Source organism: Clytia hemisphaerica, unplaced genomic scaffold (assembly GCF_902728285.1).
Source record: "Clytia hemisphaerica strain Z4C2 unplaced genomic scaffold, Clytia hemisphaerica genome assembly, whole genome shotgun sequence".
In the NCBI taxonomy this organism is placed as follows: domain Eukaryota; kingdom Metazoa; phylum Cnidaria; class Hydrozoa; order Leptothecata; family Clytiidae; genus Clytia; species Clytia hemisphaerica.
Window position 1 is genome coordinate 3,262,045 of NW_027103286.1, and position 27,229 is coordinate 3,289,273.

Sequence of the window (27,229 nt, forward strand, 5' to 3'; positions counted from 1 at the left end):
AAACAAATACACAGCCCAAGAAAAACCTTAATAATAACAAAAAAGTGAAAAATGTCGACAAAATGACAAAACGTCTCTTTTCTTTTACTGAATATATTGTTCTACTAAATTATAATACATTAAATAAAAATGAAGCTTCATATTAGAAACACTATATCAATAGGCCTTCAAGACAATTTTATACAAGGAAACTTTTTAGAGGAATTGATCTGAGATTATCTGCTGCAGGAACAACACCATGTAACAATAAAAGTTCAGAAAAATATGCTCTTGTAAAGAAATCGAATTTTTGTTCAATTATTAAAAAAGGCACCCTTTGCTGTTTGCTGAGCAAGTTAAATACCTCTTTGTCTTAGACCTTATATTACCTCATTCGACTCAAAAAAATTAAACAATAAATACACAGAGAGAAATAAGCTATGAGTGAGAATGAAAAATATGTTTAAAAATTAACTCTCAATGTCAACATTTGCTGCAGAGGCAACATTAGAAACTTTCTGCACAATTCCAGATTGTAATAAAGAGACAGGTAGCATTGTAGCTCCACTCACAGCAGTCTTTTGTGGAGGAACAATAACTTGAAAACCTTGACTAGAAGCCATAATTGGAACACCTATAGCACCAGTGTTTCCAGCAGGGGCAATCGCAACAGGATTGCTCTGTCTGATTATAGTGTTCATGGGCGAATTGGATGTGAGAGCACTTAAGGATGAGGCATCAAGCCGAATTTTTTTGGTCATTTGTGTTGTGTTCATAGGTGTAGCTCCACGAATAGTCATCGTCTGATAAGGGCCTTTTTGTCCAATCTGACGTGGTGTTGTGGCAACTTTTATCTGTGGTCTCAACCCAACAATGGTTGCATTTGTTACATTTGATGAGTTCAATGTCTGAATAGTTTGAAAATTGGTCCCAAGAGTTGAATTGATTTTCACAGAAGATGCACCTGCATTTGATCCTTGAAGAAGAGCTTTCTGTCTCAGCACTAACTTTTGTTGCGCCGAAGCTTTGGAACGTACTTTGGTGCTGATTTTTTCTACTTCTGATCCAAACTGTTTGACAGCGGAGTGCAGCATATCAATTTCTTCATCACCCCATTTGCTATCTGTAGACCCCTTTTCTGCTCCGGGTTGCAAAGACATTGCCAGGTTACCCAGTTTGGTGAAAGATTCGCCAGCAGTCGTAAAGATTTCTGCAACTTTTCCAGCCTGTGCCATTATTTATTGACTAAACAATGATGATTTAGGAAGATTTTTCAGTCTTTCAAATAGAAATATATATTTCAAATGAAATAACAACAACAACAACTTTAATTTGATCCAAGAGGCAGAATTATATGGATGAACATGTATAGGTATAAGAAGGGGGCGTACGGTTTTTCGGAATTGCAGAAATCAACCCTTTTTTCTTCAAAATTTTGGAAATCGGGCAAAATTCTTTCAGTATTTCTGAATTCTAAAATTTGGTATCGGAAATCCATGAAATTTTGCTTCGAAATTTCGGTATTATAAGGTTTTTATCCCCCTTTTTCGGAATTCATACATGAAAAATCAAATTTGATGAAAAATTAGTCAAAACGAGGTAAAATACCCAAAAAAAATCGGTATTGGAATTGTAAGTATTTTTTTACAGAATTTTGGAAATTTTGGCAAAATTATTCGCTATTTTGGAAATCGCAAACACTGTACGCCCCCTATAAGAAAGCTAGTTTTATTACTTCTATGCTGCTCATGGTACACTTTCCTTTTAGCTTTGAACTATTAAGAAAAAGCTAACTGAAAATTATCAAAATTTAGATTACTCATCGACAGTAACTTCGAGATTGAAACTTTTAACTTTGTGGACAATAAAATGTTTGGTGCTCCCACCCCACAACTTAAAAATCACAAATCCCGAATAGTTCTGCAACCAATAGCACCCATTCTCAGGGATTTTTAGATGACCTATACCTTAAGGTTTCAGGATCCGGTTGTGACATAATCAAATATTAACCAAATAAATCAATTATTAATACTAAAGAAAGTGTGAATTATGACGTCATCAAAAATGTGTCCCTGCAAGCGTTTTAGAGCACATTGAAAATAGGCCGATCCTTAAAAAGCCGAACTTTTGGCTGATATGGACCGATTTGGACCGTTCCTGGCCGAATTTAGCCGGTGTTGATTGATCTTGGCCAATCTAGGCCGATCTTAGCTGAGCCATGTTTCTATATCTTTTCTCTAAACAAAGGCCGATCTAGACCGGTCCAAATCCGCTAAATTCGGCCGAGTCTGGTCTGAAAACAAACAAGCAACTCTTTTTTGTATGACATATTTTTTTGTTTACAATCTCGAGTGTCTAAAAACTTTCGAATCTTTTTGTAAAGTGTTTGAATGAACTCCAGAAATAGTTTTGAAAATTGTTTGATCAAATTATAAAGAAAGTTTTCCGAATGTTTTGAAAAGTCTCTGACTCTAAAATCAAAACAAAAGCAAAAGGAAAAGAACCACAAAAAAATCAAGAAAGAAATTTTCATTTTTATGTTAACCATCACGAGAATAATTTTTTGTGAGCTAACAGATAAGATTATAAAGTATCAAGATTATTGTATTATTGGAATATCAGCAAAGGAAAAGACAAGAAATACAGTTTCTTTTTCAGACATTGTGCTGTCATTAGTAAAAGGTCGAAGCAATTGGTATTCCTTTTGCTTTTGGTGTTACTTTAGTAGCTGAGTATGAAATACGAAGAAAAATATTGACATGCAAGTTTTAACAGGGGGATATGTAAATGATACAGGGATGTCTATAAATAAACTAAATGTTTTTTCTTTTATAAGCACAACGTTTATAAGCATATGCAGGCTCAGTTTTTGGTACCTAAATGAACAATGGCTCTATTGTTTAAGAACAATAGAATGCTAAGCATAATGCGAGCCTGATGTAGGGGCAGACACTTGCTTATAAAAAAAAAACATGTAACGAAGGGACACAGTGCAATTCTATTCTAAATCTAAGGAGGATTTCTAACAATCTTTTCTATATGGATTTATAAGAGCGAGTGAGTCAAGGTTATGAAATACAGGGGAGTATGTCATTAAACGACGACGGCTGTTTGGAAACAAATAGTATTGCGGCTTCCGTAAAACGTTCTAGACCGGTTTGAATCGGCCTTGACTGATCCATATCGGCCTAGACCGGTCATACATTGGCCGAACATCATTCTTTTTGTTTTATCAGGTTTGTAACTTGACAAAACTGGACCTGGCCGTTATTGGCCGATCCAGACCGGACTTGGCCGATCCGAACAGGACCTGTCCGATCTAGGCCAATTTGGGCCGTAGAATTACTTGGCCGATCCTGGCTGATCTTGAATGTGCTCTAAATCGCTTGCAGAGACACAAATTATGATGTCATAAATCGTAAAATAGCTCTAAGTCTATAAGTACATGTCAAATCTTTGTCAAATTTGGACCAAAGATGCGTCTTAATGATGCCAAACTTTTCAAATAAAATTTTTTTGAAAATTTTGATGATGTCCGCAAATTTGCTGACGTCATCAAATTTTTCCAAAGTTTTTTTTTCAAAAAGTTACATTTCAGTTAAATACATCTTTGGTTCAAATTTGGGAAAGATTGGACATGTATTTTTAATATTATAGCGATTATAATGATTCATGACGTCACCAAATTGATCTTCACGACGTCACCAAATTTGATCAAATTATGTCGTCATGATTACAATTTCTTTAATTATAGATTTTTAAGGTGATATTTAATTAGGTCACAACCTGATTCATAAACTTCAAGGTATAGAGGTACTTTAAAGCCCTAAGTGGATCTCTGAATCTGGCTGCTAAAACTTAGGGTAAACTGTTAGGTTTTTGAGACTTGCCGGCCAAGTCACTCGAGAAGTGTCTCCAATTGTACATGCAAATTCCAAAGATTAGAGAACGATCACTTTTGTCCACTAACAGTTATATACTAGGAAATTAAATCCAGCTTTATCTTCAACACAAATCTAGAAGCTATCAATGCATTCGAGCTGTGTGATCACCACTTCAAGTCTGTTGGGGATTTACAAAAAGATATTGATGCATAATAAAAGCACAATAGGAGGAAATTTCAAATTTGAAGGCTGAGGTATCGACTAACAATATGACGACGCCGAATATATTCGGAGTGAGGTAGTGATAACTTTAGATGTATTGGCGTAAGGAGCAGTTATAACGTAAGATATCGGCGTAAGTTTTTCAAGACGAGAGGAGCACCGCCATTCTAACATCTGATTTCATTACCTCAGGTTTAACATGGCTCCGACTGGGGTTCTAGGTCTCCCCTGAGAACAAGGTCCCCACAGCCTGATAAAATTTTAGGTCCCAGTATTGGGGAAAAATCTTATGGCATTCACAAAGCTCTATTTACATGTGTGTGCACTTTTAGAGAATGCAATAGAATGTCTTCATTTTTGCATTTTAAGGATTAGATCACACTTTGTATGAAAACATAAAGGTTTAGAGAAATTAAAAACCAACAGTAAAGAAAAATATTTAGGAAGTGTTATTTAGCCCCCAGAGTTACGTAAACTAATGCAGGTCCCCCCAAGATAGAGCTCCCCCGCCTGTCGGGAAAAACAAGCAGCTCCCACCTCTTATATGGCATATTTTAGGTGTAGCTCCCCCAGGTTTAAGCGCATCCACCTTGTTCTCCGCCTCTCTCTTTTGACCGTCATACCATGAGTTGTCCTTAATCCAACAGCCCTGCCTAATTCCGACCCCCTAAATAACTGTTATTAAAGAAAATTCTATGTTTACAAACATTTCTTCTCCAAGTTGAACGATAAACTATTGCAAGAACTCTTGAAACAAAACATCCAACAATGGCTTTAAAATGTCACAATGTCAACCAATCAATTTTTTTATTCTGAATCCGTTGTTTGTGTTTAAAACGTTAACAAATGTTATTTGATTTAATGGGTTCAATGTATCAAATCTCTCAGTTTAGTTGACACTTTGGTATCTTTGTTGCGTCACAGTGAAAGGTTTGTTATTATTTTAGTTTGTATCTTTGAAAGACCCCATCGGAATTAGGCAGGGCTGTCGGATTTAGGACCACTCACGGTATAACAACGTCGAGTGTAAATAGAATATAAAGCTTATTATGAACTACTTTTAGGCGTGGGAAGATTAAATATCTGAACCCACACCAGCCCCTGGACCTGTTAGGAGGGCTTACTGCCAGTTAGTCACACTAGGAAATCTAGCTTTCAGAAAAAAACAACATCAGTCATCTACAGGAGGCCCCCCCAGCGGTTGGCGTGATGGCGTGATGGAGGGTTTTTCGTGGCGTGATGGCGTGAAGTTTAAAAAAAAACGGCGTGATGGCGTGAAAATGAAGTGCCGGCGTGATCGTGAAATCGAGTTTTTTTAGGCGTGATGGCGTGAAATTTGCAGTTCAGCGTGATCGTGAAAACTATATTCATTAGTATTTCTATGTCCATTTTAGCCAATTTAGAGGGTTTAAATTTCAAAATTTTCTTGGTCGGCCCCAACTATGGTGGGGCCTCCTTTAGATTAGACTTCATTTTAAAAAATAAAAGAAACGGTGCAAACAGTTCTATTCATCTGCCATTTATCCTTGTAACTTCCGATTGTTTTTAGCAGTTGCTAGCTAGTCTTCAAAATAAAGTCGAATGCTATGAAAAGGTCGAAAATTGAAAATTGTTTCCCGTCAGCGCAAACCATGGTTGCGCTTCCTCCGTAACTGACATTTCCCTCTCTTTCTTAGATGCTTATTCTTAGATGCATTTGTAGCAAAGCCAAACAGAAAGAAGCAACAGGTTTATTATGAGGTGTAATTTTAAGCAGATTGATCAAAGGAATCCTGTGATGTTTAAACCATATATTGGAAAAAAGAGAGTAAATGAGGGCGGTTTTAGCCATACTAAATTGAAAAATTCTCCTGTCGACGCAAACCATGGTTGCGCCTCCTCGTTCCCCTTTTGAAAACTATTCACGCTAATTCACAATTAATGCTCCCCTCATGTTGCTTGTACTTTTAAAAGATTTCCATTATTTTTACAAGAATTATTTTTCAAATTGAATTGAAATGGGTCCTAAAATAGCACTTTGAACCCTTCAAAATTCAAAAATTTTCTCCGTTACCCAACCATGGTGGGCTTTGCTAATTTACTCAAACCGGTGCCCTTTGTTGTGACCAGTTGTGCAACAATCTTTGATATGCATAAGTCAAGATTACGTCATTTTTCCTATCGAAAACACCGGAAGAAACTGGAATTTACACCTGTGTATTACTAAAAATTAGAGAAACAGAGGTCAAATTTCTTCCAGATTTTTCGGGCGTTTCCGATAGGAAAAATGATATGATCTTGGCTTACTTACGCGTATGAAATGCCGATGAAAAACTGATTGACGACCAAACACACAGTTTATATAACAAAAATTTTGAGCATGAAAACTAAATTTTCTAGGCGTAATGGCGTGAAATCTAAAAAAATTGGCGTGATCGTGAAAATCAAATTTTTCAGGCGTGATGGCGTGAAATCGAAAAAAAATTGGCGTGATGGCGTGAATTTTGGGTCCGCTGGGGGGGCCTCCTACAGGATACATTTCAACAACAAGGATAAGAGTTACCTGAATCAAGTTCGCAAGACAATATTAATTAAAACTTGAAAGTTGGAAACAAAATAAAACGTGCAGCAGCCAAAATCAACCAACCAAAATTTGTCATTCAATTCCCGAGACAGAGCTTCGATTTTAAGGCCTTGTTTATAAGCTAAAGTAAAAACAATTAGGCACATGTTGTAAATGGGTCATTGTTTGAGGTCCGGCAAAATTTCCGGGAGATAGCCTATCCGGCAGTGCGCGGATCTAGGTGGGTTCCGCCTCAGGCCATGGCATGAACCCCCCCCAGCCTGCAGGGGGGGGCTACAACCAAAATCTTCCTGAAAAAGGCTGGGGGCTGGATTTTTTTTCAATTTCAGGGGGTACCTATGATCTCTGGGGGTATCTAACTTTTATGCAGTAAGGTCTGGGGGCTTGGGAACTATATTTTATCTTGCTTTTATCTAACTATCATTATTCTTTTTAATTGTAAAAATATACAATTTTTTTCATTTCTTGACATAGACTCAAGTCACAGGGGGTACCAATCACAGGGGGTACCTACTAACATCTGTTCTTAGGGGGTACCAAAAATTCAGGGGGTACCTATTTTCTTAGGGGGTACCTAAACCCCTGGTCCATGCCATGGCCTCCCCCGTAGATCTTTTTCTTGGTAAGTTGATCTTCAAATTAGTTTTCAAGGTTGGCTTGGCTCAAATTTTTTCATCTATGGCTCAAATTTTAGGCAATTTCTCAAAGTTTTTGAAAATGTTAATTTCATTAAAAAGCGCCGGGTTATTTTTTCATGAATCCCTTTAGAAGTTTTGCGGTGCATTTTTTTGCTTGAGAGTCAAGTAAACGATATAGCGCTTTCGCAGCATTAATCTTTGATATGCATTTTGGCGGGATGCTAGTGTGGCTAACTGACTGCCCCCCAAAAAAAAATAACTCCTCGCAATTTCGGCAACCAGAACCTTTTTTTGGCGTAGACCTCATCTTAAATAAATAACAACTCGGAGTGGACTTAACATCGTTTCCACACTGGCACGTGTGATAAAGTAGTCGCAGAAATTGAAAACACTTGGGAAAAGAATTGTACGTGCCGGAATGCAAAATAAATAAAATCGCAAACAAGAAATCTTCGTCTGTGAATGAAATTGCTTGTGTTAGACAGGCAGCTGATGACATCAAAAAAAGTGAATCAGTGAAAATTCGAGGGACAAATATTGAGTACTTATTTAGAAATCTTTATAGTTTAGAGAGTTAGAAAAATTTACTCGGCGTGTTTAAAAATCTTTACCGGACGTGTCCGAGAATAATTTATTAATTGATGACGTCACAAGCAAAAGTGAAAAATTGATGTTGCAATCACAATCTTAATAAGTAAAAATTTGAATATGAAAAGTTATTGAGGTCCCTAGCTCTTCTATGACGTCATTTTTGAAAAAATGCCTCATTTTATAAGGAATTACGATCTCAATTTTCTCGAGTTAGGCTGAGAAATCGAATATACCCGTTTAATTGTCTTCTATATAGTTTTTGACGAGCTTTCGAATGGTGTAAATTGTTTTTCGATTTGATGACGTTGAAATTTGACATTTTTAGGGGGTGAGATGGTCATGATTGACCAAAATCACATGTCAAATTTAAGTCATAACTTTTGAAATCTAAATTTTTACCTATTGAGACTGATGTGATTTAGAATCTAGATCGAAAAATGCGTCGAATGGTATATATATCATTATTATATGCTGAAATCAAATTTTCACTTTTGCTGGTGACGTCATCATTTGACAAATTACTACCGGACATGTCCGTTAAATAAATTTTCGGACGCCGAGTAAAATTTTTAGGATCAGTAGATATCATGGGAACAAGAAAAATCAACTCGACACGTTTGTCCCAAAGTCGTCCAGATTTTAGATGTCGTCAGCTGCCTGTCTATGTGGAAAATCAAGATATTCAGAAATAAAGAAGAAACATCTTGGGTCGCATGAACGAAATTGATGTAAAACGTTTCCTTGAAAAAGAAAAAACGGATGAAAAATGTATCGACTTCATGTAATCTCATGATAAATCACCTATGCTATATATATAAAACTACGGAAGACACGAATAGCGGATAAGAAAGATATCGAATAAGAAAGAAAGGAGCGCGCTAAAGGAGATCTGCCTGCGCAATTCAAGATGTTTTTTTGAATTTGAATTGAAGCTACGGACGATCTGTCAAAAAACGAACGAAAACCTCATTAAAGAAGAGTGGTACCAAAAGGCAAAAGAAGGAAATATGAAGAAGAACGATGACAGCTTTCAGTGGAAAGTCCGTGGAACAAAGCCCCCAAGAACTTGAGACTTTTTAAAAGAAAAAAAAGTATTTGTAAAATAAGAATAATCATGAGCTGTTCATTCCAGAGGTCTTTGTCCAGACGGTGTCAATCGAACGAATCGAACGCCGAATCAATCGAACGCAATTGAACGCAATCGAATAATTGCAATTTGATTGTCGAACGCAATCGAATCGCAATCAAATAATACCCAGGATTTGATGTTCGATTGCTTCAATTACGTTCGATTGTATTCGATTACGTTCAATTGTATTTGATTACGTTCGATTAATTCAATTGTATTAGATTTTATTCGCTTTAGTATGGTACTTAAGCGCTCGGCCGCCCACGCTAAAAAGCTCTAACAGAGTGATCCAATTTAATTTAATCGCAATCAAACACGTAATCAAACTCATCGAACATAATCGTAATCGAAGATTAATCCAATGTAATTGACAATCAATCGAACCAATCGAACATAGTCAACAATCAATCGAACCAATCTAACCTTACTCAGACGCAATCGAACACAATCGAATATAACCCAGGAATCAGCCGTTCGATTGAGATTAAGTATTTTAGGTTGAAATTTTAAGATATTTGAGTTAAAAAAACTTCAAAAAAGCAGTTTGTTTTGAAAATAGAATATCAACCTTCTTTTGATTCACCAGAGTTTGTACATGTTCAAAATGCATAGATAGAAATTTTCTCTCGTGACGATCATGAAAATTACCAAAAAAGGTTTGTTCACCACCAGTTTTCAGAGCATGTCCTGGCTGCCCCCAAGGAAAAATTATAACATTGAAATCCTGCCCTTGAACTTTGTGTACCCACCCAGAAAGGCTACTAAAAAAACAGAAAAAGTAACAAAATTGGCAATTTTCAGTGATTTTGGCCCTGAGACCAGAATTAATTATCAAAAATTTGCCCCTGCCCTTGAAACTGATACACACTCTGCAAACTGGGTTCACCATGCAAATATCGCGAAAATAGCCCAAATCTAGTCTACACAATAGACAGCTCCAGGCTTTTAGGCCTTACTTAGGAGTTTTACGCTCGCCTCCAATTATTTCCCGATCACGCATCACGCAAACGGCTGGGTACAACTTTTTAAAATTGTATCATAAAATGGCTAACTTTCTCATTTCCGGAATAACACATATCTGCCCCGTCTCAGGGATCTTTTTGCTTCTAGGCGTCTCTGGCTAAAATCGGTGTTAAATCTACTTTTGTGGCGTTTTGCTCCTTTTCCGTTGTACACTAGCAATCGGAAAGTTTCGCTGGGAATAAGGAAGTTTAGCAATCCTACGGTATGTAGTGTAAAAAACCTTTCGCTTGCGAACACGAGATTTTCGTATCGTGCGTAACCCCTTTTACAATTGATTACATTATATTAATAAAAAAATTATACTTTTAGATTAGAACCTTGACTAACTTAGCGACTGAACTATAAAAACTGCAAACAAAACCAAGCAAGAACAGAAGAAACAGAGAAATCGTTTCTGGGACTTAGAAGCTTTCAGTTTGGTTGGGTCCACCTATAAGAGGCTATAATCTATAAGTGTTATACTAGTATTATTACGCACGAGCGAGCGCAGCGAGCGAGTGCGACTCTTTTGGCAAAAGCGCGGGAAAAAAAGCTGATATGCGGGGTGATAAAATCGATTTTTCAGCTTTTTTAGCCTCGTTTCCATTCAGACTTTCGTCGTCGTGTGCAACTGTCTTAGCTACCAATATGGAGAATTGTCGCCTGCACCCGACTGTCTGTTGGAAGCATTACGTAATGGATTTTTTCCAAATCTCTTTGTAAGTCGAGCTCCGGCGTCAAAAACAGTAGAGTATTTTTATAGGAGGATGAAAACGTCATTTCTTCAAGAAAACGTCGCGCGAAAATATAAGTATCCTTCTCGATCGGGAAACGTCGCCCGGTTCGGAAGCGTATTGCTGATCGGACCATACTGCTTTCTAACAGTCAAAACAAAGATGGCGGCAAAAATAAACAACTGGTTGCTACTGCTCTTTCGCTATTTTTCTTTGGTTCTTTATGCTTTAAAAATGAGTTGAATTGGATCATGATTTTTGTATGATTGTTACAAGAAATGGTTGATGATGAAGTTTTCTTATTCCTTCCTGGATTTGATGTTTCGTTTGGTTTGGCATGAGAGATTGATGCAATCTCCTTCTTGAAAAACAGGACATTTTATCAACTTTCACAACAAACTAACTTCAATTTTGCCCGTATATTTACACAAATTCTAACAAGGCAGTTGACTGAATATTTGTGGATAAATCTGACCATGCTATATTTGAAAAATTAAATACTTGCGACATCAAAAAAGTTTGAACACTTTTTTATGATGGTCAGATTGGTAGATGCCGGCACCCAAGGAAATGGTTGTGGTTGGATATGAACTGGTTAGCTTTAATGTAAAAATTTAAACCCAGAGCAAAATTTACTGATTGATGATGATGTTTTAAAAATGCAACGTGGAAAACTTTTGGATGTGAATTTGGACATTTTCTTGCACGTGCTTTTAAAATGTGGAAATTTTTGCTGTGAATTTGGACATTTTCTTCTACGTGCATTTTAAACGTGGAAAACTTTTGGTTATGAATTTGGACATTTTCTTCCACGTGCGTTTAAAACGTGGAAAACTTTTGGTTGTGAGTTTGGACATTTTCTTGCACGTGTGTTTTTTAAAACGTGGAAACTTTTGCTGTGAATTTGGACATTTAAAACGTGGAAAACTTTTGGTTGTGAATTTGGATATTTTCTTTCACGTGCTTTTAAAACGTGGAAAATGTTTGTCTTTAACTTGACATTTTCTTCCACAAGCATTTAAAAAATGTAGAAAAATTTTGCTGTCAGGCAAAAATAAAAAAAAATGTAGTGTTTCCGGAATGCGGGTGAAGGAAAAAAGCTTTGATGCGGCCGGCCAGAAAAAAATTTTTATTTGATTTTTTTGATGACTTTAGTAATATATAAGATCATTGAAATAGAACTTTAACAATAACTTTTATGTACAAACAGTATGAAGTAAGCCCTGAATATACTAATGTATCAACTACTAACTAACAAACAATTCTTGATCTACAAGTGGGAATATCTAACCAAACTACTTTTATAGCTTAAATGCTCCAACTTGATTTTTTTTATAATGAACTATACTGTATAGATGAACCCATAGTCTGTGGCCAGATCAGAAAATTATTATTTTTCACCCGGTTGGTTTCCAGAAACGCTACATTTTTTTATTTTTGCCTCAATTGAAAGTTTTTTCAAGCAATATCCTGGCATGAAGACTTTTTTTCTTTTTGGAAATTTTGGAAATTATGATTGCCAATTATGTGACATTTTTTGCATTTGCAGCATGCTTTTGAAAATTACAAAATGCCTTCTGCTACTGTCTGCTAGGGGAATTTTTTCCTTTCGGCGTTCTTTCAGATTATGAAAATGTTTCCCAGTATATATGAGATTTTTTTTCTTCTTTTGCATTATATACACTTTTTTTATATAAGAACCAGTAAAATTTTTCTGAGCCTCGACTGTTCTTTTTTTTTTTTTGCACTTTGAGCTTCTATCGTGTTCTTATTAATAGGATTTAATCAGGTACTTTAGGAATCATACCCAATTTTTATTACTTTGACCCCTAAATTGATTGAAATTGAGTAGTTTCAGGCTCAGCATTTTTCTTAAATTGTTCTTATTTTTTGGCGATTTTGAGCCTCGTTGTTCTTATAAAATTGTTCTTATATTAAAAAAGTGTATGTTTGAAATTATGAAATTGTTTCCCTGTTTTGAAAGTTTTTTACTTTTTGACATGCATTTCAAAAAATATAACTTTTGGATGCTATCATTTTTTACCTTTTTTTCAATATTTTTTATATTTTACCTTTTCTCCAATATTTTATATATTAAACCTTTTTTCCAATATTTTATATATGAAAGTATATGCAAAATATTTCATCTATTTTGAAAATATAAATTTTCCTTTGGTTTTCTTATTGTAAAATATTCTCAATTTTTGATGAACAAGATCAATTTTTGTGAAAAATCAAAATATAATAGCCGCATTCTTTTTCACCGTCCAACACAAGATCAATTTTTGTAGATATACATTACCCCCTGATTTAAGAAAACGAGAAAAGAGAAAAAGTATTTTAGGTTGAAATTTTAAGATACAGTATTTGAGTTAAAAAAACTTCAAAAAAGCAGTTTGTTTTGAAAATAGAATATCAACTTTCTTTTGGTTCACCAGAGTTTGTACATGTTTAAAATGCATTAATAGAAATTTTCCTTGCTCTCGTGACGATCATGAAAATTACCAAAAAAGGTTTGTTCACCATGCAAATATCGCGAAAATAGCCCAAATCATGTCTCGAATTATTTCCCGATCACGCATCACGCAATCGGCTGGGTACAACTTTTTAAAATTGAATCATAAAATGGCTAACTTTCTCATTCCCGGGAAAACATACCTGCCCCGTCTCCGGGATATTTTTGCTTCTAGGCGTCTCCGGCTAAAATCGGTGTTAAATCTACTTTTGTGGCGTTTTGGTCCTTTTCTTTTACACTAGCAATCGGAAAGTTTCGCTGGGAATAAGGAGGTTTAACAATCCTACGGTATGTAGTGTAAAAAACCTTTCGCTTGCGAACACGAGATTTTCGTATCGTGCGTAACCCCTTTTACAATTGATAGTATTATACTACCTGAAATCGTCACGGTGTTATTGATTATATGATCGGCAGCCTTTCTCTCTTGTAATAATAACTTTTGATTAGACCCGACTGTTTCATTGAGCGGGAGAAATCTACCATTTTGAATTTTAGAATACTTCTTTTTAAAATGCCGGTACCGACAAATAAAGCTAAAATGGTAGATTCTTACTGTGGTAGAGAATTTTTCAATTTGTTCTGTTTTTTAAAGTTCTCTAGTAGTTCAGGTTTTTTAGGGAGTTTCAAATGAATATAAAGCATTATTTTTGTATTTCAATACAAGGTTTTTCAAACATTTCAAATAATAATGTCGAATCAACAAAATATGATGATGCAACAGATGAACTTGTTGAAACAACCTCCTCAAAAAGATGTTGGATTTCTGCTGAATGAACTTAATCAGCAATATGAAATCATCATGGCTGCTATGAAAAAAGTGCATCCACAATCAGCTAGTATGACAAAAGAACAAATTCAACAACACATTGCGAAAGCAGAAGAACTTATAAATACTTTGATTTTGGTTTTCAAAGAGCGAAATATTCTGGGATTACCAACGGATTATGACATCCAAAATATGGCAGCAAATTTAAAAAAGACAAATGACTCATTGAAACAGAACCTTAACCATGCTACAACAAGTGCGAGCATAATTTCGAAAGCTTTCATGACTGAATTACCGATAAATAGATGATCAAAAATAGAATGAAATAGATTTTTGTGTAATAGTATGCTATTTCATTCTTGTGTTTTGATAGAACTTTTCTTAATCACGATGTCATGTTGGATAATTTAAAACCCCAGCATTAAAACGATGACAAGACAAAAATTAGTTTCACTTTAACAAAATTTGTGCATAATTATGTTATTGTTTTGATGCTTGACTTTTTGGACCTACCTGGAGGTCCTATAAATTAACCTGTGTTCGTCCGTCCGTCCGTCCGTCCGTCCGTCTGTTACCAACTTTTCTCGGGATTGAATCATAGGTATCTTTTGATTTTTGGTACAAAGGTGCAAAATGGTAGTGGTCAAAATGTGACGGAGCCCAATTTTCGAAAAAAAAAAATTTTGGGCAAATTTGGGCCAAAAAACGGCTAAAAAAATATTTTCGCAAAAAAATTTTGTTGGCTCAAAAACGCATGTTTATCTATAAGAACCACTATTAATAAGCATACATCAATGTTCTTAGTCAAATTACTCAATTTTTTATGAGGTAGATGTTTTTTTTGCTCATGAGGGCTTACCTTTGAAGAATATGTGTGTTTAGACAGGAAATTTTGGTTGCTTGGCGTGTTTTTAAAGAAAAACTGGTCAAATTCGTTATTTTTTTATAAGCACATTATCAATTACTTAGGTATTAGCTTTTCTCGAGATTGGCTCTTTCATTTTTTAAGATTATTTGCACAAAGATACATAACTATAAACCCTTGAATGTGACGGAGCCCGATTTTCGAAAAAAATATTTTTGGGCAAATTTGGGCCAAAAACGGCTAAGAAACGGATTTTTTGGACTTTGTGAAAAATTGGATCATTAATTTTTTCTAATTTTTTGCATGAAAGTAGGGTACCATTATAGTTAAAAGATGGCTCAAGTAGATTTTTGCAAAAAAAATTTGTTGGCTCAAAAAACGCACGTTTATCTATAAGAATCACTATTAATAAGCATATCAATGTTCTTAGTCAAATAACTCAATTTGTTTTATGAGATAGATGTTTTTTTTGCTCACAAAGTCTTTAATACGAAAGAATATTTCAAGAGCATGCACGTTTTTCTATAAGAAACAAACGACTAATTTTAATAGATCGTCACTATTTGTGTTCTGAATGATTGTTTAATGTTCACGTCACGTAGATATCAATTATAAATGTGTTAAATGCATAACCAGGTAGGTCCATAAAAGTCACTTGTTATTTATTAGAAAGAATGTCAGTTTGTAGAAATATGGGTCTATTATATATTAATAAAAAGATACGCAAAAATAAAAAGTACACCCGAATTTTAATACTGAATTAAATATCAGCATGAAAAATATCAGTACACATTTTTTACATAAAGCGAAACTTTGTATACTGTATCGTTATGGAGAATATTCTCTCGAAATAGCGTTCCGTTTTTCTTTAGGACAGACTGAAGTTGACTTTAAACTTTTGAAATTGTATTGATTTTGTCTGTAAAAATACTTCGCTTTCAATAAAACAACAACCAACCCAGTCCTCCCATACGTGCGTAATTTAAACGCTGTTTTAACTTTTCAACAGTCAATCCACAATTTCGTTTATGTTGCACCAATCTCGTACCCAGAACCACTTGCACCTCAATTTGAAAGTTTCAAAATTTAAGCAAGAAATGTTCCGGATATGAAGCATTCAGACTTCCATCGTGCATCTACAATGAATCGAAGCATCTTTTAATAATAGGGGTTCCAGTTACTCTCGTCTGCTGGTTGTAGCTCTCCAGTAACCAACAAAATAATATCAACAAACCACCAAATACCAGCTCCTCCGATGGTCAGTAGTTTACCAACTGCTGTACCTGTATGTCCTAGACAGAAACGATCCACGCCGAAGAATCCAACAAGTATCGAGTATAACAACGTCGTTACAAAATAATGACCCGAATACCTGCAAAATTAAAGTCGGAAATATGTGAAAATTGGTGCTCTTTGCACGTTGATACTGTATTTAATAAACCCCTGTCTCTCGGCGGCAATTTTTTTACACTTGATGTGCCGTATCGTCTTTAAATTTCCATGAAATTTTTTCAAAAGAAGTCCAAATATCACGAAACTAGCTTTGAATTCTGATTTAAAAATCCGTAATAATTAGAAATTTCCTTTTTACACCGGTCAATGGGGCAGCTCTTGAAAATAAGACTTGCAAATTATAACAAAATGGTTGTAAGTTACAATGTAACAATTATTTGTTGAACCATGGAATAATAAAGAAAAACAAGAGTTGAATTTGTTGGTAATTGGTCGTCAAAGTCTTTTGATTTCTTTTATAAAATGTATCAAAAGAAATTCTAAGTTCGCCCGATGAAATACGACTTTTTAGTAGAACTTAAGTTTGCTCTGAATATTCTAACTCTACTAATATTGTATCATTATCTAAGATTTCTACCCTTTTAATATACGATATTAAATAAAACTTAGCCACACGAGACAAGTTTTTGTTTAGTTTCGTTGTCCGTTAAATTTTGTTTTGAAAAGATATTTTCTTAAGCCAAAAAATGAAAGGTTCTTTATAAGCACAAACGATTTCAGACTCAATTTGTTAACAAAACGTCACTTGAAAATTTTGGAGGAAAGCATCAAGAAGTGCACTTTGAAGAAAGCATTGATCGAAAAATATTGTCATTTGATGAAGGATTGCCAAGTTTACAGGCCTTTTTTAAGTCCAAATATTTTCTTTCAACGATGGCAGAAACAATGAATCTCGCCTCATCTAATTTCTAACACTTAATGAACCAATGAGATTTCACCTATTGACAAAAGAGCTCATCAAAAATGCATGATATATACTCTCGGGTACCTAATAACCGCCCCCCCCCCACTTTTGATTTTTGGTAAACTGTTTTTGAAAGTTTCCTCTTTTGGCCTAATTCTGCTGTATTAGCCTCCTTTTCAAAAATCAAAAATGTTTCACCCAGGACATTTTTATTCTAACCCCCTGCTTATTAAGTTTTGAGATTTTTCTCATACTTACTTAATGCAGGGTACGTTCCCACGGAGGAAAGTCCGACTTCCACAGCATTCAATACCATCCAATGCTTGACACCTCAACTTTGTAAACAGAACATCTTCGTGTTTTTGGCCTCCGTACTAAAAAGAAGAAACAAAATGACTAGCATAATCATCAAGAGTGGCTGAAGCAAAGTCTTTTTGTTTGGACTTCATTAGAAAAAATTTTGGCTGATATTTTTCAAATTTTGGACATTTCAAGACTAAAGTCACGACGAAGAGATTTCTCGCATTCTAGAGAAACTTAATTCTGAGTGTATTTAGACAGGGGAAATAAATACAGTAAAACCTCTAATTAACGGACACTCTAAAAGGCGGACACCTCTGATTAGCGGACGATTTGATTTTCCCCGGCCGTTTCCTAGTCAAATCCTCATAAAAAAGTTTCTAAAAGGCGGACACTCAATTAGCGGACCCTCTAATTAGCGGACAAATTTTTTCGCACGAAATGGCCAAAACCCTTATTTCAGCTCTCCAATTAGCGGACATTGAATATCAAACGGGTCACAAACGTCCAAAATCGAGAAAAAATTTTTTAGATATTTTTATTTCAAGCACTTATTAGTCTTATTATTCAAATTATTTCTACAAATTTCCAGTTTTCCCAGGTTTTCCCTTGATCCATTCAACGAATTGTATTTTCAATTTTGGTGTTATATTTCTAGATTTTCTTTCATTTGTTAAAAACTAACTTGTTGCGTTTTAATAACCTTTCTCTTGTTCTTCTATGACCTAGTGAATGCAGATAAGTACTTTAGACCCCAATTTTGTATTTTCGACACCCTGGGATGGCCTAATTTCAAAATTGGAGCTCCGAGATCAAAAGTTTCTAAAAGGCGGACACTTCTAATTAGCGGACACTAACCCCTTTCCCCGATGGTGTCCGCTAATTAGAGGTTCCACTGAGGTCCGGTTTGAGGGGTCGCTGTTTGAATTCTTAACCAGTTGGCAGAATTCTTAACCAGCTGGGAGACGAGTTCTTTACCAGTTTTTAGTGTGAAATCTGATCCGTAAAATGAGCTCAAGCTGAATGTTTTACCAGCTTTAAAAACTGGTTAAGACTTCAACTAGCGACTCCTCAAGCCGGACCTGATCCAATACCTTAACGGGGGAAAAAATATCAGAGTTTTATTTAGTCGGAGTTTTATCTAGTCGGGGTTTTTTTCGTAGGGAAAAAATTTCGTCACCTAGAGCCATTTTCGTCACTTTCCCCCGACCAAAATTTCAAATTCGTCACTTTTCCCCGACGAAATTTACAACTTAGTCACTTTCACCCAACTAATAATTGTCCAAATGAAATGGTTTCCTTCATTAGCTCGAAAAAAGATCTTGTAATTCGACGTTTAAAGCACTAATTTCGGTTAATAAAGGTGTTTATAGCCCTGCAATACAACTGTCAATCATTTTTAAGAAAACTGATTGGATGATTAATGTCACGTGGCCGGTCAATATTAAGCAGTTATTGGACAAAGTCGAATCCAATATGCAAAAATGTTGGGCGTGCGAGAAAAGATATTGGACGAGGCTTCGCCGAGTCCAATATCTTTTCTCGTAGCCCCATATTTTTCATATTGGATGAGACTGCGTCCAAATAAATGGTTTATTATCCGTTCATCGCTAAAATATTTCTCGTTTTCAAACATAATTCTAATTTATAGAATAGGCTCATTTATAAGGCCACGCACAAACGTTTTTGGTCAAGGAATAGGTAACAAAGAGCTAAGAAAAATCAGATCATTTATTTTTTATAAATACACACAATCCATCAAAAAAAATATTTCAAAAAGTATGTTTTGAAACCAAGTGTTTTCTCCGTTCTCTCTTTTTTCCTTTAATCCTAGGAAGCGTTTCTCTTTATAAAAATAATTTTACATAAAAATATAGCAAGCTTTGTTTCGAAACTGCTGATGCAAGATTTAATTACAAAAAAATATAACATGATAGTTTTCGAGTGTTATGTATATTTAGTGCAATCGGCTCTTGCATGTTGGAAATAATCTAAAATCATTCCTTTAAGAAGTCAATACCTTGACAGAGTAAAATTATACAAGTCATGGCAAAATAAAGGTCTCATCATAATCATTGTTCACTTCACTTACACATCACCTGCGTGGCCGAGTGGATAAGTCGATGAAACGGCAACTAGAGGGTAATAATTTCAGAGAGTTCGAATCCTATACGGTGCGACGCGAAAATTGTGTTTTTTTGTCTGTTTTGTCAACATACACGGTATAAGGATTATTTTTTTATTTTACCCTAAAAACGAAATTTTTACTGTACATTGTAGGTAGACGCTCTTATTTATTTCATTTTAAGGGACATAGTAGTGTTATACCAAAACGTTATTTGGTGATGAAGGAGAATTTAATTAAAATTAAAATTGATCAAACTTTTTCTGGTTTTATGAGCTCTTGTTGATATTTTTGAAAATTTCCGTTAAAATTTTAAGAAACAAAAATTGGGGGGGGGGGCAGTCAGGCAAATTGACCGACGCCGCGACGGGTATGTGCGGCGGTTAAGGGTATGTTTTCCAATTTATTTTATAATGCACTGTAAGGGTGGACTTTTAATAAATGCACTGTAAGGGTGGAAATTTCAGCAAATCTGGGAAAAATTATTGCTCAAAAAATCTTGATTGCTCGAAAATCTTGATTTTTTTTGCTCTAAAAGAGTTTAAAATTTGACAAAAGCCAATTTTCGAAATTTTTATGCCGCACATACCGTCAATTGGTAACCCCCCCCCCCCCGGGAGTGTCACCTCAGCTCAATGCAGTTTGATTCAAGTACAGTATTTCAAAATGGATCAGGTTGGTTAGCGGGTGGAGAGTCAAGAGTCAAGAGTTTTATGACTTTCCCTTCTCTTGAAAATCCAATGTTCCAAAACTTTCAACTAAAAAAATGCAAAAAAATCGTCTTTCGTCTTTTTTTATTATCTTATAAACACTTTTTTCAGAACCACAAGTGAAAAGAAAAGCAAAACTGACTGATTATGCTGCCAAAAAAGTGATTGACAGGTCTAGAAAATGATTGACAGGCCCGGGTTAGATATTTCCGTGAGCAATCTCGTTATATTTATCAAAAAGTAATATACTTGTGGAAAGCCCAATTATTCTACTTTTTCGAATGCTGTGTCATGGAATTTTTTTAACAATTAAATAGAACGGGGTTTCCTCTGACGTAAACAAACCTCGAGTCCTATCCTGAAAATTGACATTGAGCGTAGAAAAAAAGACAAATGAAAGTATTTTCCTTTTTAATTCATATTTCCAATAATTAAAGACTAACTTGAAAACACCAAGAGTGAAATGTAGCGAAATGCTTAGAACTCCTTGCGACTTAGAATTTTTTTTCAAAACTGAAAATTTGACCCCGGCTCGAACTACCAAAGTCTCTTGTCAATGATTCTGAGTCCGGCACGCTAGCAATGTACTATCGAGCCGATACAAAAACGTATACAAAATTGGTCAATTTAAAAATCCTTATAAAAACACTACTGCATATACGGGTGAACTGACCTCATGGGCTAGGCTAACTGTTTAGATCAATTACATACTCCAGGCTCCGTAAGGTTCCTTATTATAATTGAAAAAGCGTATACTAACAAACGATACGGAACTCGTGAGAGTGTTTTTAAACCGTTGTCTTTGTTTATCTTCACAAGATTTTGTTTATCTTTGCGACTTAGTTCTCGTTTTCGGCCTTTCGTCTACTCGTTTTCAGCCTATCACCTTCGATTTCAGCCTCCCGACTCCCGCCTCCCAGCTTTCGTTTTCAGCCTCCCGCCTCCCACTTTCAATTTCAGCCTCCCGCCTCCCACTTTCGTTTTCGGCCTCCCGCCTCCCACTTTCAATTTCAGCCTCCCGCCTCCCACTTTCGTTTTCAGCCTCCCGCCTCCCGTCTCCCACTTTCGATTTCAGCCTCCCGCCTCCCGGCTCCCGGTTCAGCCTCCCGAAATTTCGGATTAGGTCTAAACCACCATCATTAGAAGAACGTTAATTTAGACGTACAAAGCTATCGAAAGCAGAAACTTTCGTAAAGTCAAAAATACGCAGGTTGCAAAGTAAAAAGTCTGAAAACAAATCACGCTTTTACTCGAAATCTTTATGTGTTTGTTACATGACATTTATTTCTGATTGATTCGAATTTATTGACACTAATTAAAGTTATCAGCTGTAAGTTGTAAAGCAAGTAACATGGGGGGGGGGGTTCAAGGGGCACTGAATACCGAAATACCGGCAATATTTTCCCGAATTTCCATCAACTGAATTGTTGATGAAATGAGGAGTAAGGGATACACTGTTTATCAGACGAACGATCTAATTTCCAAGTGCAAATAGCATAGAAGATAAAGTTTAATTACTGACAAAGTGCAACCATGCTTTCTGTCGACCGAAGAAAATTTTGATTTCAACACTTTCTTATTTGGCTAAAAGCATTATGTTTTAGAATGGTTTTACTATTGTAACTAAGTACCTCAAAAAGCTCTTTTTATGGATAATTCTTTAGTTCTAATTTGAGAATTAGGCAGTACCTATCCCATCACCTTCCTTTGAGAAAAGGGCAATAACATGGTTGCTTGGCCAAGATTAGGGAGTCAAATCAAAAAAACATTTAAACAAAATAATGCGAGCGAAGAGAGCGCGAAAAATTTGTGCTAATTTACAGGTCCACTATGGGGCCGTCCACATAGTACGTACGCACTAAAATGTCGAAAATCGAGTACCCCCCCCCCCTGTACGCAAGCGTACGCAAATGGCTATACCCCCTGGTAAGTATGTACTTTTTCATTCACCCCCTCCCCCTCGAATTCAAATCGTTCGGTTCGGACCTTTATTTCATACATGAAACTCAATGTTTATTAAGAAACTTTTTCTTTTCTTTGATGGGTATAAGAAGCGTAAAAATCGACAACAAAACAAGCAAAAAAGGGCTATGAAAATTTTTTCTCTGCGTACGTACATTTTCCTTTGACCCCTCCCCTCCCCCTGTACGCAAGCATACGTTTTTGAGAAGACCCCTCCCCCCCCCTTAGTGCGTACGTACTATGTGGACGGCCCCTATTGTGGCTAAAAGTGTGTTTTGTGATGTGAAATTAGGGAAAGGGACTCCAGATTGGTTTAGTCCGTCCGTCTGCCTTTGGATCAAATTCTACTCTAATAAAGAAAAAAGACATTTGTAAGTGCTTGAGAGAAGGTAGCACTTTATTTGTAAAAAGTCATTATTTAAAAGATAGTGGATTGACTATAACCACAAAAAAGTTGCCACTAGACTGACTAGAGGTAGAGCTGTTTCTGACCCCAGAAGTTTGGGAGCTAAAGTGGTGCATACATACTGTGTCAAAACTGATCGTTTTAGAAAACATGGCTGAACATGGGTGTACTTTTGTAAAATTTAAGAACGTTTAGATTTTTGGAAGTCTCTTTATGTTATGAAGAAAACGGTTCGGAAAGATTTTAAAGTTACCGAAATACCGAAGTTTTACGAGTAAATACCGAAATACCAGAGCATTTTTAGGCAATTTACTGTAGCCGGCAGCATTTCAAATACCGGAATACCGTACTTTTTTCTTAAAATACCGAAAGACCGGACAGAAAAAAGGCCGATACCGTGTCACCATAAACCTTGACCCCCCCCCCCCTAACATGGGAATAAAATCACGTGAACTTTTTCAAGTAATCGCATGTTTTGACTGCATTGATATAATTTTGCAACCCGTGTATTCGTGAAATTTACTTTGAAGGACAGCATTTAAGGTATTTCTACAACCTTAAGTGTATGTAATTCCAATTTAGTACTCGCGAAAACAGGTTTCAGGAAACAGGAAAATGCCAAAGTAATACTAGCTGGTACTACTGTAGCAGTAATAATTCATAGCATTATACGCAGATATACTACGGTAAGTCCTCGATGATGATATCGCTCCGGTTCTTTGACACACCCCTGTATCAGTGACCCGGTCGTTCTGCCAGGTTCTGCCTCGGTAGATAAACCTACAGACACATTGAGATTATGAGATCTGAAAATCGGACCCGGTAAAAATTTTTATCACTGATACTGGGTTTTGATATGCATTTCCAAACTTTCTAATAAATCTGCTTACTTTATAGCATCCATAACCTATAGCTTCTCTTGTTGATTCATTAACATCAAGTAGTTTATCACAAATCACAAATTCTTCTGGCCTAAAAATGAAATTTTAAATTACTTTTAAGAATTTATATGCATCTCAGGTGACTTAAGACAAGTTCCCAAACATTATTTTGCATGGCAAAAACTGCTTCCCATCATATTAACAAGAGGAAAGTGCTGGCTTGGTCAAAGATTTCAATAACTGATTTTGGCATTATGAAATACATAAAAAAGACACCTCAAAGTAAGATTCAAACCCGGGGGAGGGGGTAATTAGGCAAATGGAGGGTACGGTATGTGCCGCCCTTAAGCTTAAGGGTACCTTTTTTGGATTTCCAAAGTCTCGCTTAGGGTCAGAAATATCAGACAATCAAATTTCAGTCCCACTAAGGGTCGGAGAAATAGGAAAATTTCAACTTTTTACCCCCGGAAGGATCGAAATTTGGTCAAACTTGGTCAAATTTGTCCCGGTAAGGGTCATAAAATTCACAAAATTTTCCTTTGTTTTCTCCTTTTTAGTCCCGGTAAGGGTCCGAGGGTCGAAAGTCGGGCGGCACCCCCCATCAGCTTGCAACTCTAGTCCCCCCCCCCGGGATTCAAATGACATATGACAAATCTATTGATGCAATCAACATTAAAATTCTGAATGAATGGAAATGCATATAGGTATAATATTAAGATTCTGAAATATTAATTGAATAATTTTCATTAGAGGGTCACTTGATTGCTTGATTTGTCAATTTTGTCAAAAAGACCTCACTGACACCTACTGGACAATTTTGAATACGGACACTGTCAAAAAGAAGGTACAAAAAATGGCTGTTTTTGCACCATCTTTACACCCCTGACTAGTTTTGAAAATTACAGACTCACATAAATGTCTACTAGGCCCTACATTGATACCCATGGTTAAGTTAAAAGGTCTGTCTTCGGACCCATGCTGGTCCCGTAACTGTAAAAGGTATACTTAAAGAGACACATGCCTTTGAACTGTGGTCCTAAAAAGGACAATGAATTGTCCTAACTGAAAGGATAATGAGTTATCCAAGATCAATAAGTCTTGATAGGGTGCTCCGATCAAGTCAAAATTTGGTACACATGTAAAACATTATCCTACAACAAGATTCATAGTGTGCAAGGGGGTTCCAGGTCCCACCTGAAAATTCAGGTCCCACCTTATCCTAAAATTCCCACCTTCAGCCCAGACTCCCAGATCCAAGCTAAAAATACTTGTTCTTTCTTTTTTATAACTTGAATCAATATACAGTAGGGGAAATTGTTTACCGGAAGAAAATTTTTCTTAATACAAAACCCGTTTTTTGCTTTGTACATTACGGTCCGCAAAACATTGTTCGTCAATATACGATTATGATTGTTAAAAATAATAGCAAAAATATTTCTTGCGTATTGTTCACATTATGTAAGTATAGTTTTTATCATTATTTTACTGTGGTAATTATTCGTATATGTATAGTTCCATTTTCTCAAAATACCTTATTACACTTATATAACTACTCATGTTATTAAAGCGAATTGCTTACCTCACGTTAATTATTACAAATGTTTAAACAAAATTCGAGCCGTGGTTATTTTCGAAAACCCTGCCTTTCGCGTTAATAAATTCTTGCACTCATTTTACCTGCGTACTTTTACTTGACTAGTCATATAAGTGTAATAAGGTAAGCAAAAGTAAAAAATAAATCATTCTTAAAGATATTTATTCAAACATCAAATGACCTGTAATAATAAAAAGAAAAGTTTAGCATGGTAAAAAATTATTTATAAAATATATAAAAAAAATATATCATAAAATCTGAAAATAAGAAATTTTACTTTAAACTTTTCCAAAACACCCAAAGTCCCACCTAAAGAAATTAACTCCCACCTTAACTTGTTTCTCCCACCTAAAACCTGGAAAACCCCAAATCCCACCTGAAAATTTTCGACCCAAATCAGCAAACCCCCCCCCCACTATTCTGGGGGGGGTGCACACTATGAGATTCCAATTTTAAAATCTTGTAAAAAGGTCCAAAAATGGACAATAAATTGTCCTAAAAAACAACTTTAAAACAAAAATTCATTCAAGATCCTTACAGATCAGGCTCGAAATACCTCAAACATAAGATAATTAAAATTAAAATCGTTGAACGGCCCCTCTCGTGGACAATCTGTTGTCCTAAAGGCAAATGTATTAACCACTTTTTGTGCTTTAACACTAGGGATTCAACCATTTTATCAGCTTATTTAAGCTAAAATTTTGCACAAAACTGTATGAATGGTTCACAATTAATTTTCAGGTAGCAAATTTTGGTTATTCGGTCCCAAAAAGGACAATGATATTGTCCTTTTTGTAAAATATCACGGTTAAAATTAAGGACAACTTTATTGTCCTATTTTGGGACCCAAGAACGTAAAAAGTGGGCCATTTTACTATTAGGAGTTTAAAACAACCATTCAGCTTTAGTTTAAACTAGGTTTGGTATAGACTAAGCTTAAATGGCCCTTTTTAGGACAATCTTTTTGTCTGGACAACAAATTAGCCATATTTGGGCCATTTAACCCCTGGAGTGATTTTAACCATCTTTTACCCTTTCTAATGTTAAATATAGAGGTTTTCTGAGATTTTCCCTAATTTTTTATGTAATTTGAGCAAGTTATTACAAAAGCCTTATTTTAAGCCATTTTTGGCATGGTGCATGATTTGTACCTTCTTGTTGACAGTGTCCATACAAGGTAATTACCCTCTGACAAAAAGATGCATTGAGGTAGAGTAGTAGTATACACTCTTTTCTCATTCAAAACCAGGAATGCGCCACTTTTCTTTTTTGTGGTGGTTGTATAAGAATGGACTTGGTAAGAATTATATTAATTAAATTCACCATAATCAAAATTGACCGAAAAATGCAAATTATGTTAAGTTAGCAACAGCAACTAATATTGCCATCTTTTTCGACTGAAATATGTATCATAATATTAATAATAATAATAAATTGTTGAATTAATAAAATGTTAAATTTATGTAGGGGTTTGGGTTATAGGAATTATGAATAGTCCATCATAACTATAAACTATATGGCTTAGAAATATGGCAGTGTGTCTGTCTGCATTTGTGTCTTGGTCCTGGAGTTGAACCTATGCTAAGGTAATTCTCCCAGAGGGGGGTACTACCCTTGCCAACCGACAGGGGTGTGCTGCTGAAGTTCGAAAAATGGACCCTGTTCTGTAAAGTGGCTGGGTCTTGTTTTATGAAAAAAGTGACCCTGAATGAATAGGACTGAAATTCCAAAATGTTCTCAAAATGTTCTATTTTTTTCTAAATTTCCCCAAAAAGGTACCCTACGAGGTACTGATTTTTCTATTTTGGTGTTTTTGCAACCCTACCCCGGATGACTGAATAAAGATACGCTGGACCCTGATCCTGATGGACCAGCAGCCACATCCCCTGCCTGACCTGTAGCTGTACCCCCTTTTACCCAAGTAATTACTCTGGGTAATTTGGGGCAAATGAGTATACTTACAGTAAAGAACAGTTCACCAATGGAGAATACGGATTATCACACGTTTCTTCAGCAGAAGTGACAGTGAATATTACAAAGATACACAGAAAAATAAACCAACAAAATCTAGAAATTTCTTTCATCTTCGCTCTCGATTACCATATTTCGCCGGAGTTACTTCGTGTAAACAAATCCCGTATTTAATTAGCCTGCTATTTGTTAGCA

At 35.6% G+C, this 27,229-nt stretch overlaps 2 protein-coding genes across 2 annotated transcripts; both read right to left on the minus strand.

Annotated features, from left to right (window-relative positions):
- Positions 1-83: 83 nt before the first annotated feature.
- On the minus strand, positions 84-1,285 carry LOC136807405 (uncharacterized). Its single transcript, XM_067063991.1, has one exon. It carries the CDS (start codon positions 1,212-1,214, stop codon positions 450-452), a length of 765 nt encoding a protein of 254 aa, XP_066920092.1. The 5' UTR covers positions 1,215-1,285; the 3' UTR covers positions 84-449.
- Positions 1,286-15,822: 14,537 nt separating this feature from the next.
- On the minus strand, positions 15,823-27,196 carry LOC136807447 (TM2 domain-containing protein 2-like). The gene is made up of 4 exons (XM_067064036.1): positions 27,026-27,196; positions 23,479-23,560; positions 17,344-17,459; positions 15,823-16,260 (listed from the first exon to the last, which is right to left on the minus strand). Exons 1-4 carry the CDS (start codon positions 27,145-27,147, stop codon positions 16,047-16,049), a joined length of 534 nt encoding a protein of 177 aa, XP_066920137.1. The 5' UTR covers positions 27,148-27,196; the 3' UTR covers positions 15,823-16,046.
- Positions 27,197-27,229: the final 33 nt, after the last annotated feature.